Below are 16,778 nucleotides of genomic sequence, written 5' to 3' on the forward strand. Positions count from 1 at the left end.
CTCCTATGGCACAGTATTTCATTTTCTCCTCCACCAACTTCATCCACCCTCACCCACCACAAAGGTACACAGGCCTTATTCATCAAGACCGTAAGTTTATATGTTCCGTTTTCGAATCAGTAAACTTTAATAAAGCACTAACTTCGTTAGCAAATTTTACGGGTAAAAATTTTGGAAGTAGTACAATATTTTCACTTCACCATCAGACATCTCCTGACTATATTTCTGGGTTAATACAGTTAACACAAGTAGTTTGATGTTCAAGTTTGTGTTCACATCAGATATGCTCGGGTTGGAGGATTCTTTAAAAAATAAGAACACATTTTGGAGGTGGGAGGTCAAAAATATGTTTGAAAAAGTGTGATCTTTGAAATTATCTGGAACATTTTACTTCAGTCATTAAATTTATTATTTCTGCTCCATTTTAGATTTAAGATGGCCTCCCAAACTAGATCCTACAACTACTTTAAAGGAGCAGTGAGCTGCAGTTGAGCGGCGCTGGAGCCACTGGAGCGGCAGATAGGAGATACCCCATGTCCAAGGTCAGGAGCAGAAGCCATGAGATACCGAACATCGAAATTCAGGAGCGGTGGATGTGCTTCGCTGGACTGGCTATGAGGAGATACCCCACATCCAAAGTCAGAGAAACCCCAGTAAGATGAGAGTACGGGCGAATTTGCATTTAGAGTGAAACTCGATTCCTACCAGAGATGCTCAGAGGGCTCAAACAAACCTTGTGCTCACCAGGACCCAGGGACCCCACAGAGACTGAGACAGAACTGTGTTTGAGTGTCTCCTGTGGCAGTACGGGTCAGCAGTGGACTGCCACAGGGACAGGGGCTCTGGGTGTAGCAGACGTGGGACGTGGGTATGGCAGAAGCCCTCTTGAAGGAAGCCGCCATTAACGCGAAATAGACTCTTGGAGGGTACAAACAGAACTTTGTGCACCAGGATCCAGGAGAAAGGAGCAATGATCCCACAAGAGACTGACCCAGACTTGCCTGTAAGTATCCAGGACTCTCCAGCGGAGGCCTGGGTTGGTGGCGTAGCAGTATATGCATGGGATCTTTTGAAGGAGGTCACCATTATCTTCATTACCTCCACCATAGTTTGACCCCAGTTAAATAGCAAGGAGAGAACTCCATGAACAGTATGAAAAGGCAAAATGGTAGGATACTGAAACAGGAATTCTCCAGGTTGGTAAGGGCCCAATATACTACTGGAGATCAGTGGAGAAAAAACTCCAGAAAGAATGAAGGGATGGAGCCAAAGTAAAAACAATACCCAGTTGTGGATGTGACTGGTGATACAAGCAAGGTCCCATGCTGTAAAGAGCAATATTGCATAGGAACCTGGAATGTTAGGTCCATGAATCAAGGCAAATTGGAAGTGGTCAACAGGAGATGGCAAGAGTGAATACTGACATTCTAGGTATCAGCAAACAAAAATTGACTGGAATGGGTGAATTTAACTCAGGTGACCATTATATCTACTACAGTGGGCAGGAATCCCTTACAAGAAAGGAGTAGCCATCATGGTCAACAAAAGAGTCTGAAATGCAGTACTTGGATGCAATCTCAAAAATGACAGAATGATCTCTGTTCGTTTCCAAGGCAAACCATTCAGTATCACAGTAATCCAAGCCTATGTCCCAATCAGTAATGCTGAAAAAACTGAAGTTGAACAGTTCTATGAAGACCTACAAGACCTTTTAGAACTAACACCCAAAAAAGATGTCCTTTTCATTATAGGGGACTGGAATGCAAAAGTAGCAACTCAAGAAACACCTGGAGTAACAGGCAAATTTGGCCTTGGAATAAGGAATGAAGCAGGGCAAAGGCTAATAGAGTTTTGCCAAGAGAACTCACTGGTCATAGCAAACACCCTCCTCCAACAACACAAGAGAAGACTCTATACATGGACATCACCAGATGGTCAACACCGAAATTAGATTGATTATATTCTTTGCAGCCAAAGATGGAGAAGTTCTACACAGTCAGCAAAAACAAGACCTGGAGCTGACTGTGGCTCAGATCATGAACTCCTTATTGCCAAATTCAGTCTTAAATTGAAGAAAGTAGGGAAAACCACTAGACCATTCAGGTATGACTTAAATCAAATCCCTTATGATTATACAATGGAAGTGAGAAATATATTTAAGGGACTAGATCTGATAGACAGAGTGCCTGATGAACTATGGACAGAGGTTCAGACATTGTACAGGAGACAGGGATCAAGACCATCCCCCTGGAAAAGAAATGCAAAAAACCAAATGGCTGTCTAAGGAGGCCTTACAAATAGCTGTGAAAAGAAGAGAAGTGAAAAGCAAAGGAGAAAAGGAAAGATAGAAGCATCTGAATGCAGAGTTCCAAAGAACAGCAAGGAGAGATAAGAAAGCCTTCCTCGGTAATCAACGCAAAGAAATAGAGGAAAACAAAACAATGGGAAAGACTAGAGACGTCTTCAAGAAAATTAGAGATACCAAGGGAACATTTCATGCAAAGATGGGCTCGATAAAGGACAGAAATGGTATGGACCTAACTGAAGCAGAAGATATTAAGAAGAGATGGCAAGAATACACAGAAGAACTCTACAAAAAATATCTTCATGACCAAGATAATCACGATAGTGTGATCACTCATCTAGAGCCAGACATCCTGGAATGTGAAGTCAAGTGGGCCTTAGAAAGCATCACTACTGACAAAGCTAGTGGAGGTGATGGAATTCCAGTGGAGCTATTCCAAATCCTGGAAGATGATGCTGTGGAAGTGCTGCACTCAATATGCCAGCAAATTTGGAAAACTCAGCAGTGGCCACAGGCTGGAAAAGGTCAGTTTTCATTCCAATCCCAAAGAAAGGCAATGCCAATGCTCAAACTACTACACAATTGCACTCATCTCACATGCTAGTAAAGTAATGCTTAAAATTCTCCACGCCAGGCTTCAGCAATACATGAACTGTGACCTTCCAGATGTTCAAGCTGGTTTTAGAAAAGGCAGAGGAACCAGAGATCAAATTGCCAACATCTGCTGGATCATCGAAAAAGCAAGAGAGTTCCAGAAAAACATCTATTTCTGCTTTATTGACTACGCCAAAGCCTTTGACTGTGTGAACCACAGCAAACTGTGGAAAATTCTGAAGGAGATGGGAATAGCAGACCACCTGACTTGCCTCTTGAGAAATCTGTATGCAGGTCAGGAAGCAACAGATAGAACTTGACATGGAACAACAGACTGGTTACAAATAGGAAAAGGAGTACATCAAGGTTGCATATTGTCATCCTGCTTATTTAACTTATATGCAGAGTACATCATGAGAAACGCTGGGCTGGAAGAAGCACAAGCTGGAATCAAGATTGGCCTGAGAACTATCAATAACCTCAGATATGCAAATGACATGACCCTTATGGCAGAAAATGAAGAAGAACTAAAGAGCCTCTTGATGAAAGTGAAAGAGGAGAGTGAAAAAGTTGGCTTAAAGCTCAACATTCAGAAAACTTAAGATCATTACATCCGTCCCATCACTTCATGGCAAATAGATGGGGAAACAATGGAAGCAGTGACAGACTTTATATTCTTGGGCTCCAAAAGTACTGCAGATGGTGACTGCAGCCATGAAGTTAAAAGACACTTACTCCTTGGAATAAAAACTGTGCCCAACCTAGACAGCATATTAAAAAGCAAAGACATTACTTTGCCAACAAAGGTTCGTCTAGTCAAGGTTATGGTTTTTCCAGTAATAATGTATGGATGGGAGAGTTGGACTATAAAGAAAGCTGAGTACCGAAGAACTGACACTTTTGAACTGTGGTGTTGAAGAAGACTCTTGAGAGTTTTTGGACTGCAAGGAGATCCAACCAGTCCATCCTAAAAGAGATCAGTCCTGAGTATTCCTTGGAAGGACTGATGTTGAAGCTGAAACTCCAATATTTTGGCCACCTGATGCAAAGAGCTAACTCATCTGAAAAGACCCTGATGCTGAGAAAGATTGAAGGTGGAAGAAGAAGGGAACGACAGAGGATGAGATGGTTGGATGGCATCACCAACTCAATGGACATGAGTTTGGGTAAACTCCGGGAGTTGGTGATGGACAGGGAGCCCTGGTGTGCTGCAGTCCATGGGCTCACAAAGTGTTGGACATGACTGAGCAACTGAACTGAACTGAACTGAAGTAGATAAAGACAATAGCACAAAGGGAAAACAAAAGTAGGGGGAAAACAAGGTAAATCCAGGGGTGAGTTAGAAACAAAAAACACATCAGCCAGATAGAAGTGGATCAGAATTGGGGTTCTCAACATTCTAGAAACTAATGTAAAGAGTGGGATAAAGAGTGTGCTAGGAATAGGTATAAAACTGAAGATGTGCACACACTGAAAACAAGTTAATGGCTCCAGAGAAATTAAATCCTATTGCTGGTGCTGATAAATAAATGAATCATTTCTCAGGGGTCCTCATAAAGAAAAACTTAATTAGTAAGTATACAGTGATGCTGATGCTTATAATAAAGAGATTAATGTTTCTCTTTTTTAAAATGTCCTTTATTACAAATCAATGGTACAATGCCAAATGCAGTTTAGTAAAACAACTGTTGGAGTAAAAATCACAAACTTTTTAAGGGTCAGTATATATTCATATACATTTTAAATTATATATTCAATTGCCCAGTGATCAGGTGGGGCAACGGGAGCAGTCACTATTTAACTCAAGATAATTACTACGTCATTTTTTTTTTAAGCAGTGTAATGATCTAACAAGCAGGATTACAGTTACCACTTTCCAAACTTTGAATGAGACATCAATATATATTTCAAATACACAATATTTACAATCTACCTAGTTAGGTACTAAACTCATAGTATTCACGGGCTGACTTAACTACACTCTAAGGAAGGTATTACCCACAACTTTTATAGTTGAGAAAACTAAAGCAAGGAGAATGTAAGTAACTTGTCCTAAACTATAAAGGCACACACTGCTATGGCTAAAATCACATGCAAGTCTACAACTGGGTTTAAGATCTTTTATTAAACACTTTTCAGATACTGCTCTACTTGCAATCCCGTGAGATAAATAACAGAGGAGAAAAGTAACCTGATAAAATTCCCAATAAAGATCTCAGGCTCAACAGGCTCTTATTCATAGAACTGACATGATTTTTGCTTTTTAATCAAATACTTATTATTACCCTCTACAAGTTTATATAAATAGCAGCACATGGACTTTTTTTTCCAACCATTTGAACCAATGATGCCCTGAATGAGAGGCCTGCCAGTGGTGGTTCAGAGGGAGAGGGATTCTAGGCACTGCCTGGAACTTTGTTCTGGGAGGAGAGGCTACTGAGGGCTTTCATCACTCATTCACCCGGATTCCCAACCAGTAGTGTGTCTACAACTCCAATGTACAGCTACACTGTGTATGTGAGGCACATATTTATTAACTATTTACTTCAAATCCATTCCCCATTCTCCCTCTTACTACATGTAAGAGCCCCAGTTTGTTTGTTTTTATTGTTTAGGTTTTTGCATCAGAGGGCAGCTTCGAGCTGGTCCAATTCAGTACTGATGGTCACATTTCTACTCCAAAGTACTAGTTTGATCATGGTCTCACCATAAGATATGAGAAAAAGTCTGCTGGATATCTTCTAGGATAAACTGATAAAACGAAACATACACAAAGAAAGTCCTTTCTTCTTTCACTGGATAGCACCATGTCTTTCATGGCTGTGTGAGTGTGTATATATGTACCTATGCATATCATCTGTGTTCATGAGAAACCCATGTAGAAGCAAATAGACACAAAAGAAGCGGAGAGAGAAAAATAGACACTAGAAAATGAGGCCTATAGAAAGGAATCAATTTGTTAAAAAATCAGGGGAGAGAAGTGAAATAACAAATATCCAAGAAAAGGTAGAGCCAACCTCTGCCCTGACTACCAAAAAAAAAAAGAAAACTATGTCAATGTTATTTCTTCAAAGTTTAAAAAGCATTGAGTACAGTATCAAGAACATTTCAAGATTAATAACCACAATTTGAGATGGGAGTAAAAAACTGGTTCAAAAATAGCAACTCACAAGAAGCAAGGACCAGATTAAATAAATTTGGTGTCTGTTTGTATCTTCTGAATGTGGCTATATGCAAATCCAAACTGTAACGATCTTATGAAAATGCATTTTTTATTTTTGTTCACATAAATATACTGCTAAACGGCTATGGCATTATATCTAGATCCAACTCTCAGATTCCATGCACATATTGCTAAATGTCAAATGTATTCATATTCATTTATATTTGAATGCTGCTTTGAGTGGCAAATTATAAATCATCCATTCAAAAATAAAAATAAAAATAAAATGGATATGCAGCATTATTTAGCAGCACAGATGAACCTTATTTATCTTACAGTTAAACAGTGAAATGAATAAGCATTTTCAAACAGAAGCTCTGACTCTGAAAACTTATAACTAAACTGCAAAAACCACAAGTTCCTCCAAATATTTGAGTTTTCCTCAAAATCTCAGTACTGTTATACCTTCATCTTCACAGGCAGAGTTTTCCTTACTTTGACTGAATATCTGTTCTTCAATATCTTCTTTATCAGAGCATATATGTCTCAATGTCTATTAAAATATCTTATTATCTACATTTACCTTATTCTGTATCAAATTGTTTTACAAATACCTCATAAACAGAGAAGTCATTAAAAAAGTTGAATGACCCTAAGTAAATCTGTTTGAAAGTGAAAATGCAAGTCGCTCAGTCATGTCTGACTCTTTTGCAACTCCATGGACTATACAGTCCATGGAATTCTCCAGGCCAGAATACTGGAGGGGGTAGATTTTCCCTTCTCCAGGGGATCTTCCCAACCCAGGGATCGAACCAAGGTCTCCCACATTGCAGGTGGATTCATTACCAGCTGAGCCACAAGGGAAGCCCAAGTAAATCTGTTTAGTTCTTCTTATCGGTCAAATTACCTACCTCCAGCCAAAGCTATATAAATTCCCTTTCCTTCTCATAGCTAGCCATCTCATCTCTGATTTTTTTTTTGTTGGAATATATCATGGCTCAATCCTATGAAGTCCTGGGGCCTCTTTTTCTCATCCTTTAGTGATCTGAACAAATGTCATAGCTTTAACTACAACTTATCTGCTAGTAATTTCCAGCTGGGTCCTCCTTGACCTCTGGATTTTTATACAGATTTCCATACGTCCCTGCTCAACACCTCACTTGGTTATCTCCAGGCACACCAACTTCATACACTCAGATCTGATTTACTCACCTTCTCCATGTTCTTCCCAAAGTCTTTGCCATTTCAGTGCCAACACTTAACTCCCACTTGCTTGGTTTGAAAACCGTGGTATAATCCTTGTTCACTCACAATTCATAGTGCACCAAATAGCAACAGCTGTATCTGCAAAATATCCTCAGAATCTGACCACTCCACACTACTTCTGCCCGGGTTCAAGCTAGGGTGTGCCCTGGGATTGGAAGAGCTAGTCTCCAGCTCTGGCCTCCCGTTCCATGCACACCCAACATATGCATTACCTTTCGTCTTTCCCAAGCATGGTAGTCATTTTAGAACAAGTCTTACCATGTCACTCCTCCTTTCCACTGTCATCTTCCTAACTTATTGAGACCAAATCTTATAATCTTACACTATCTGACCCCTGCTTACCACTCCAACCTCGTTTCCCACAGCTCTTCTGCATCCTCATTCCACTCCAGCAACACTGGTCTCCTTGCTTTGCAAGAAACATACAGGCATAACTCCACTTTGCATGTACTGTCCCCACTGCCTGACATGTTCTGCCAGGTATTTACGGAGCTCAAGACCTCAACTTTCTGGGGTTTTACATAAACAGCTTCCTGGTAAGACCTTTCCTGACCCCTAAATTTAAATCACACTGCTCCCCAACATTGCCTCTTCTCCATACTTATCATATGTGACAATACACTATAAATTTTATTTGTTGCTTTTGTCTCTGTCTCCAGAATTTAGGACTCACTAGGGTCTTTCTTGACCATTTTCTCCCTAGTGCCTGGATTAGTGTCTCTTATATGTTAAGTACCCAACAACATTTGATAAAATGTTTCACTGAATATTCTGCCTTAAATGTTGTCTCATCATGACATAAAGTTGCACATCTCCAATTTTCTTCTTCCCTTACATGCTACAGTTCAGTTTATTGAGCCACAATCTGCTTTCCTTACAAGCTAGAAATGTCAAGGGTCACTAAGAACTTGAAACAAGGGCCACTCTCATTCTTTACATGCTTCACATTCTATCTCCCACCTCTCTCAAATTTCTCTTCTCAGCAACTCTGCAACCACTGCTTCAGTTCAGGCACTTGCTGGAACCACACAGTCCAAAGGATAAAGCCCATATGCTTCATCCTGACAAATAAGGCTCCTTTCTGATCTGACTGCAACCCACCTTTAGAGCTACATCCTGCAACAGGATTCTTCTGCACCACATTCTTCAGCATCCTGCTCACTACACATCAAACAAGGTTCCTCACATTGTTTCAGCTTTTACTACTTTTCATAATAGCCACTCACTAGTCTTCAAGGAACAATTCCTTACTCGTTTTACAGGACCCAACTCAAGTGTTAAACTTTTGTAAAGCCATCAAAATAACCACAGCTAACAACCACTGAGTGCTTTCTATTCATATGATCCAAATAACTGACTTGCATTTTATCACTAAATCCTTAACAAGGCTATTAGAAAAGCACTAATAATCTCCCCCTTTATACAAGATAAAATGAGGCTTTAAAATGTTAGGAAACGTGTCTTAAGATTTAATAAGCAAATAAGACAGGATTTGATCCTACATCTATCTAACCCCAAAGTCTAAATGACAAAACACTAAATGAACAGCTGAACTGACCTCCACATGAGTATTCTAGTCTTTATTAAGTTGAGGTCATTTTGAAACCATTAATTTTATTGTTGTGAGACAAGAAGTACAAACCACAACTCTAAGAAGCAGCCACTTTGCAGCTACCCAGGTAATAAATCAAGGAATTCACTCTAAAACAATTATTTTGGTTTGCAGGAAAGCATATAATTTTTGTGGGCATATTTATGTGATGAGAAAAACTAATAATAATGCCAGAATTGCCAGTTTACAGCACATACAAAGTTATAGGCAAGATAAAAGATAAGAGCCTTGCATTCACATGGCACGTAGCCCACATAAAGATCATCTGATATGTCTAACATGATCTCTGGAATGTTAGTCACATCAGGGCTCTATTTCCACCCAATAATTATAATTCCTCTAGTCTTTGCCCTCCTTGGCAGAGCTTCATTTCACTGTCCTTTGCATTATGAGCTGCTTTGTCGGGTTTGCATATAACATCCCACCCAAAGGTGACTTTGATGAGCCTCTGAAGGCATCCCCAGCAGGTCTCCATAGAAATGGCCCCAGGGTTGTCTCCAAAGTGGCCCTGCTTGAGTTGCCATGGTAAACAACCAGGATAGATTGCTCTATTCAGTTCTCTGCCAGGGTCGCCATGGTGACTGCAAAGGAGGGCTCCTTAGAAGGACCTCACAAGGGCACGTTTCCATGGTGACCCTATCCTGCATATTTCTAAGCAACTTCCCTTTGGTTGTTCTGTGACCAATCACAGCAGGTTCATTTTGAGAGTAACCCTGGAAGGTTGCCTCCAAAGATATCATCATAACATAGGTATTTCAAAGTGAGGTCTATAAATAAATAAACGACATGAAAATGTAAGTGGAACCATTCACAAATCATCAAATTAGTGCCTGTGCATTTTAGGATCTGTTTTTGATAGGTAACAAAAAAATACTTGTAATGTCTTTGTTAAACATCTCTGTTTCAAATCTTAATAAAAATTATCTTACAGAATAATGCAGATAATTAAAGTTCTAAATTTCTCCCATCTCACAGCATAGAATCTAACTAGGTAAAAAAATACTTTATAGTGGACATGTCTCTCTCTCACACACACACAATGAAAGCAAAAATACAGATGGCTCATCAGGTTATAACGGGATATCAAGGAAATTTTTATAGAGCAAAAAGACAAAATATTTGCAAGTCAAATGAAAAGAAAAAACGTGTTTTTTAGTTGAGTTGGGAAAGCCTAGCCATATTTGGGCCTAAGCTATGTTTTCCTGTATTTCTGTGGTTGGAACAATCCCAACTACTCTTCCTTTCAATTTAAAATACGAATATAAGCCATTCTGAACAGATGCTTGGTTTTTAAGCCATTTTACTATTCTCCTGAAACTTTAAAATACTGTACTTTTTTCTAGTATCTAGTCAAGGGCAAATTTTTATCTAATCACAAACTTCAACATCTCATGAATTTATATATCTTTAAAAACTATTTAACAAGTTAAAAAATTCTACAGTTCCAATGATACAATTATAATTTTGTATTACATGTGCTCACCCATTTTTGTTCCTTCCAGTTGATCCTTTAAGCTAAAAAATATATATGTACATATATACATATATATATATATATTGCTTATTGTAGAGTTTCCCAAGTGGTGCAGTGGTAAACAATCACCTTACCAATGTATCACATGCAAGAGATGAGTGTTCAATCCCTGGGTTGGGAAGATCCCCTGGAGCAGGAAATGGCAACCCACTCCAGTATTCTTGCCTGGAAAACTTCAAGGACAGAGGAGCCTTGTGGGCTGCAGACCATGGGGTGGCAAAGGGTCAGACATGACTGAGCAGCTGAGCACATCCCTTATTATATTGAAAAGGTTAATCTTGGTTTTCCTCTTTTTTCTCCTTTACTGAGGTTAAAGGAAATGATTTTCCCCTCAAGCACTGGTTTCATTTATTCTACATTTTGTTTCTCTCTTTCACAGATTCCATTCTCCTACTCTGTCCATAACAGCGTACCACTCCCCACTCATGTTCCATTCAGGAGAATAAACTTAAGTTTGAAAAATAAATATAGTTAAGAAAGATGAGGATAATTCATAATCATTATTTAGTGAAATCTCAACATTTAACACAAACTCTGATTTTGTAGAGACATTGTCTCAAGCCTTCAATGTTTTATGAATCAGAGCAATCATTGCAATTCTTATTCATTCACAATTATTTATTCATTGTCCACCATGTACCAGGCATTGTTCTTTGGGCTGAGAATGCTTCAGGAAACAATTAAAAAATTCCTACCCTTAGAGTATTTAGGTTATGGACAGGGAAAACCGAAAGAAAGAGAAGATAAAAGGAAAATCAGTAAGACTATCATCTTTTGTGTCAGAAAATTATTAAAGCTAGAGAGAAAATTAGAGCAGGGAAGAGAGAGGTTAAGCCCCAAGCCAAGTTGGGATGGGCAGTAATAGTACTATGGATTAACAGAGGGGGGGGGGGCGGATTTTAAGGATTCACCCATTCAGATGACATAAGTGTACTCTAACTTCTTAAATTAAAAATAAAATTAGGGAAATCTCTTCCATAGAGAATTCAATGAGCAATTTTTCCTACACTTATACTTGCTCTGAGAAGCAGCATGGTCTGAGGCAGGCAAGTGATCCCATCACCTCCAGTGCTACCACTGTTTCAAGAACTGTACAAATTTGGGCAAGTTACTCTACCTTTCAACCCTCCTCCTCAATTTTAAAATGATAATAACAATTCTGATCAGATAGTGTTACTCTGAAAATACACAAAGACAATAAAATATATATACTAACCTATTCCGGGTGAAAAATATAATGTCTGAAAATTGCTTTCAAATATTTCAGGAAAAAAAATGAGTAAAGAGGTAAAAAAAAAAAAACTGGGTAAAATGTTGGGAATTAATGAAACCCAGTGATAAATATATGAGTTTATTATATTATTAGATCTTTTTCTATGTTTAAAAATTTCCATAAAAACGTATTTTATGGAAAGAATTAAACTTGAAAACAAATATACTTCCTTTGTAAAGATGTTTATAATAACTAGAAAGTAATAAGAATACCAATTTAGCTTATAAAATTTTCTTATAAAACTAGTAAAAAATAGATTTATGTACTGAGTACTTACTAATCATCTGGAACAATGTTAAGTTCTTTTTTCCATACCTTATTCAAACATTTTAATTTTACAAAATTAACTTCATATTTTACTCACTGTAAGAAAAAATGTAAGACAGAAAGGCAGAAAAGCATCTTAAGTTTACAGACTCACATGGTACGCAACGTATAATCAATTTTCAGAAGGAATTTTAGCATCAGTTACTGAATGCTTAAAACAAGCATGTAATAGAGCTAATAAAAATCTTAGACAATGAATTCTACATGATTATAACAAGAAAATTAAAAACTTACCAGATCAGTATCTGCCTTTTTGGACGTCAAAGCTTCAACTTTGGAATCCAGTTCTGCCTGTATTTGGTCTCTTCTTTTCATGACAGCCTTTGTATTAAAACACAGGAAGGAAATAGGCTGTACTTTGTTTTAATAATCTTTGCATAGCAAAAATATACATTTGAGAATACAAGTAGCGTCTCTTCCCCAGGCCATCAGTCCATCTGGGGGTATAATGCCTTAAAATGTTTTTAATCTCTAAAAGCTAAACAGATAGCAAGTACTTAAAAGAAACTTGTTCATAAATCTTCTATTAGTTTTCCCAATGTACATCTTACTGATTTAAGTATTTTATGTACAAAATACAAATGTTTTGGTGGTGTACTCTAGGCACGCACAGTTCTTCAAAAAGACCAAAGAACAAAATAAATTAACAACAACAAAAAAATCAGTAGAAGCACTGGAAATTCATGCTGTGGTGTAAACTAGTTGCAGCTGTGAATGCATATGCACCACACATCTCAAAGTACCTACAATCAGCCTTCTTACCGGACTCCAAAAGCTAATAGCTAAACAAAGTCAGTTACAGTGGGGAATCAAAATGGAAGTATGCATTCACATCTTAAGATTTTATTTTAGCTTAAAATATATGTGTTAACCAATTAGCCAAGCTTTTAAGGAAGAAAGATGGCCTCTACTCTGACTGATAGGAGTTCCACCTTATTTACTTGAATAATCATGATTTTATGTTTCAGTTAAAACACCCCTGTGAAGACATTTAAGTACAGAATTCATCTACATCTTTTACGATGTTTTCCAGCATTTTACAATGTCTTTCCCTTGGTGACTCACTTTTCTTCTAGACAGTCTACCTGGGCTTTGCAGATGCAAAGACTATTTGTACCCATATTTCACTGGTTTTCACAGTATTAATTAAATAGTGAAATTGTAATAATGAACACAAGTGGCCTAAACAGTTCAAGGCAAAAATAAAACTAACCCTGAGTAAGCAAACAGTTCAACCAGGAAGAGTGGAGTTGTAGGACGTATAAGAGAAGAACCTTAACGTGGTACAGGTCTTTTGGGTGTTTTCAGAGGAAGAAAAGAACCTAAACCGCAAATCAGTTAAATGGAACCAAACAAGCTGGCTATATAGTATTTGTGTGAAAATTGAGTCATTAAGGATAGAAAGCTGACTTTCCAAGTGGTGCTGGTGGTAAAGAATGTGCCTGCCAATGCAGGAGATGTAGAGATGAGGGTTTGATCCCTAGGTCAGGAAAATCCCTTGGAGGAGGACATGGCAACCCACTCCAGTATTCTTGCCTAGAGAATCCCTTGGACAGAGGAGCTTGGTGGGCTACAGCCCAAGGGGTTGCAGAGAGTTGGACATGACTGAAGTGACTGAGCACAGCACAGCACACAAGGATAAAAAGCATCCTGAAAATAACTCACCCGACTTTTGTGCCTGGTGGAATCACTCTTAATATGTTCAAAAGAGATTAACATCTCTCTTGTGTTCAAAGAAATGAATAGAAAATTCAACTAATTGTCACAAATTCTTTTATATTTACTTCAATGTTTAATTGCCATTAATGGCAGGAATTCCTTCCTTTTTCTAACCCAAATGGCACATGCAATAATTTAGTCCCATTAAGATCTGTTTCCATCAATATGAAATATTGTGCTTCATATAGATAGAAATATTTTAAGTAAGAGGTGGCTTCAGAAGACAACTAGTAAAAACAGCAAAAATTTAATCCTTTTGTCAAATCATATACTTTTCATTATTTTAGCTCACACTGAAGAAAATATTCAATATAAAACAGAAACAGATCTGCAATGTAAGTGCTACTGATTATACCCTGGGAACCTACAAAATAATACAATCAAATGGGGACTTATAAAATAATTCAATTCTGGTTGCTATTATCATTTTTTCCACACCTTTAATGATACATGATTTAAACTGCATAATTTCCATCTTGACATAATAAAGAGCAAAACACATCTAATTAAGGGAAAATAATATTATATTTTTCATGAAAAAAATCAGATCTCTTTGAATAGCCACACAAGAGGGAGATCAATAATGAAGTAAACCAATGGAATGTAGCCAAGGGAAATTGATGGAGGCAAAGAGGAGGTGCCTCAACAGTGAAACACTAGAGGACTTTGGGAAGCAGGGAGGATGTGCTTATAGGAGGACCCCGACAAAGTCAAATAACAGCAGAAGCCTGAAATACCTACAAAATATTTAATGATTCTGTGAAGGAAAATCTGAACATAATAAACATGAAAGAGGCAGATATTATGCTGAAAGGTTGAGACCTTTTTTCTTACCAAGACAGAAGCAAAAAAAATTTTAAATCCTCCCAAATCAAGAGTACATGAAACCAGAAACCATAGATTCAAGCATAAATGGCAGAAAAAAACAGACCACCAGTGAATGCAAACTGACTTCTTCCACCTCTGTCACCTACAACACCAGAAAGCTGAGGGTGTCAGTTCAACTGTGTGAGGTATTATGCACAGAGAATACAGGATGAAAAACATTAGCTTTGCAGATAACATCACAAAATCCCAAATATCTAGAGACCTAAACTTAACTTAGGAGGTTACATGTAAAACTTTGATATAAAAGGAATAAAAGCCTTTTCAAGCCATGAAAGAAAAACATGGTAATTTGGAGGATTTCTTTTTAGAAGCATCCAGAAGACAGAACAAACATCAAGATCCTACTCAAGCACTTTCTACATAATGATACAAACAAAACAAAACATACAATATCCCCATATTATAGGGATTTTCATATATTATAGGGATTTTCATACAAATATGAAAACAAAATGTAACACAAATGTATATTCATATAAATCCCTATATTATAGACAATAAGAAAAGACCTTATTTTTCCTCATTGTGCACATGTTCCTGTACATGAACATTAAGAATGTGGATATCATCTTTCAAATGTACCTAGAAGCAAGAAAGCAACTTGTCCATGAAAAGAAATTTCTAAAGTGCTGAAAATTCTTAAAGTAAAATTTTAAAACGCTGGAAAAACTAATCATACTCTCTATGTAAATCTTGACTGAGGATGCTTCAAACCTATGTTATAAACTGCTGTTACTACTGTTGAATATGCCTGTCTTTTATTAACATATTCTTCCACTCATCAGTCCATTCATGCAGTAAACAAATATTTATGAGCATCTACATGCAAAGCATCTTTCTACGAGAGGAAGACAGTGGTGAACAAACAGAAACAGAAATGCCTTTATAAAGCTTATAAGCAAGTCAGGGACTCAGGTGGAAGTATAGTTCGGAGTCCTTACCATTAACATTTCACTATAAAGCACATACTCATGTACAACAGGAAGCAGGGCCTCTGAGAATCCAGACATCCGTTTTTCAGTGGCCTTACAGCATTTGTCAATGCAGCTGGCAACACTTTTCAGAGTATCAGCCAGATCTTCTTCCGATGCCGACCACAGAATATGAATTGGGCCATATTCTTTCATTTCATCTAAATATTCTAAAAAATAATAAGTTCTTCAATTTATAATATGCTCTTTCAATATATACTTCAACATAACTTCAATTATATACTTAAAATACATTAAAATTATGTATTTATAAGTTTCACAATCCCTATATTATAGACAATAAGAAAAGACCTTATTTTTCTCATTGTGCACATGTTCTTGTACATGAACATTAAGAATGCAGATACCGTCTTTCATTAAATTGACCTGTCCTCCCAGTCTGCTCAGACCATCCCTTGAATAAAAGCTTTCCAGGTGTAATCAATAATAACATGCTTTTTCATTGTCAAAAGTATCCTGGCTTGGGCGATAAATAAATCACTGTATCTATTGTATCGTGGACTTCTGCCTACCAAACTATACCTGAGTATCTCATTGGCAACATGATGTAAACAAAACATGTCTTCTTTTCCTCTTCTCCTGTTTACATATCCTACCTTGGAAGGAAAGTTATGACCAACCTAGATAGCATATTCAAAAGCAGAGACATTACTTGCCAACAAAGATCCGTCTAGTCAAGGCTATGGTTTTTCCAGTGGTCATGTATGGATGTGAGAATTGGACTGTGAAGAAAGCTGAGTGCCGAAGAATTGATGCTTTTGAACTGTGGTCTTGAGAAGACTCTTGAGAGTCCCTTGGACTGCACGGAGATCCAACCAGTCCATCCTAAAGGAGATCAGCCCTGGGTGTTCTTTGGAAGGAATGATGCTAAAGCTGAAACTCCAGTACTTTGGCCACCTCATGAGAAGAGCTGACTCATTGGAAAAGACTCTGATGCTGGGAGGGATTGGGGGCAGGAGGAGAAGGGGACGACAGAGGATGAGATGGCTGGATGGCATCACCGACTCGATGGACGTGAGTCTGAGTGAACTCCAGGAGTTGGTGATGGACAGGGAGGCCTGGCGTGCTGTGATTCATGGGGTCGCAAAGAGTCGGACACGACTGA

General features: G+C 37.9%; 1 protein-coding gene across 5 annotated transcripts in view; it reads right to left on the reverse strand.

The window, feature by feature from the left end:
• SNX7 (sorting nexin 7) overlaps nt 1-16,778 on the reverse strand; it is a 163,302-nt gene that overhangs the window by 91,402 nt on the left and 55,122 nt on the right. For all 5 annotated transcript variants that reach the window (XM_070367625.1, XM_070367622.1, XM_070367624.1 and 2 more), the window contains exons 6-7: nt 15,623-15,822; nt 12,309-12,395 (exon numbers count right to left, since the gene is read on the reverse strand). In XM_070367625.1, the coding sequence (XP_070223726.1) occupies nt 12,309-12,395; nt 15,623-15,822 (287 nt within the window). The remainder of the gene's footprint in view (nt 1-12,308; nt 12,396-15,622; nt 15,823-16,778) is intronic.

The sequence above is a fragment of the Bos mutus genome, chromosome 3 (assembly GCF_027580195.1).
Source record: "Bos mutus isolate GX-2022 chromosome 3, NWIPB_WYAK_1.1, whole genome shotgun sequence".
NCBI classification, from domain to species: domain Eukaryota; kingdom Metazoa; phylum Chordata; class Mammalia; order Artiodactyla; family Bovidae; genus Bos; species Bos mutus.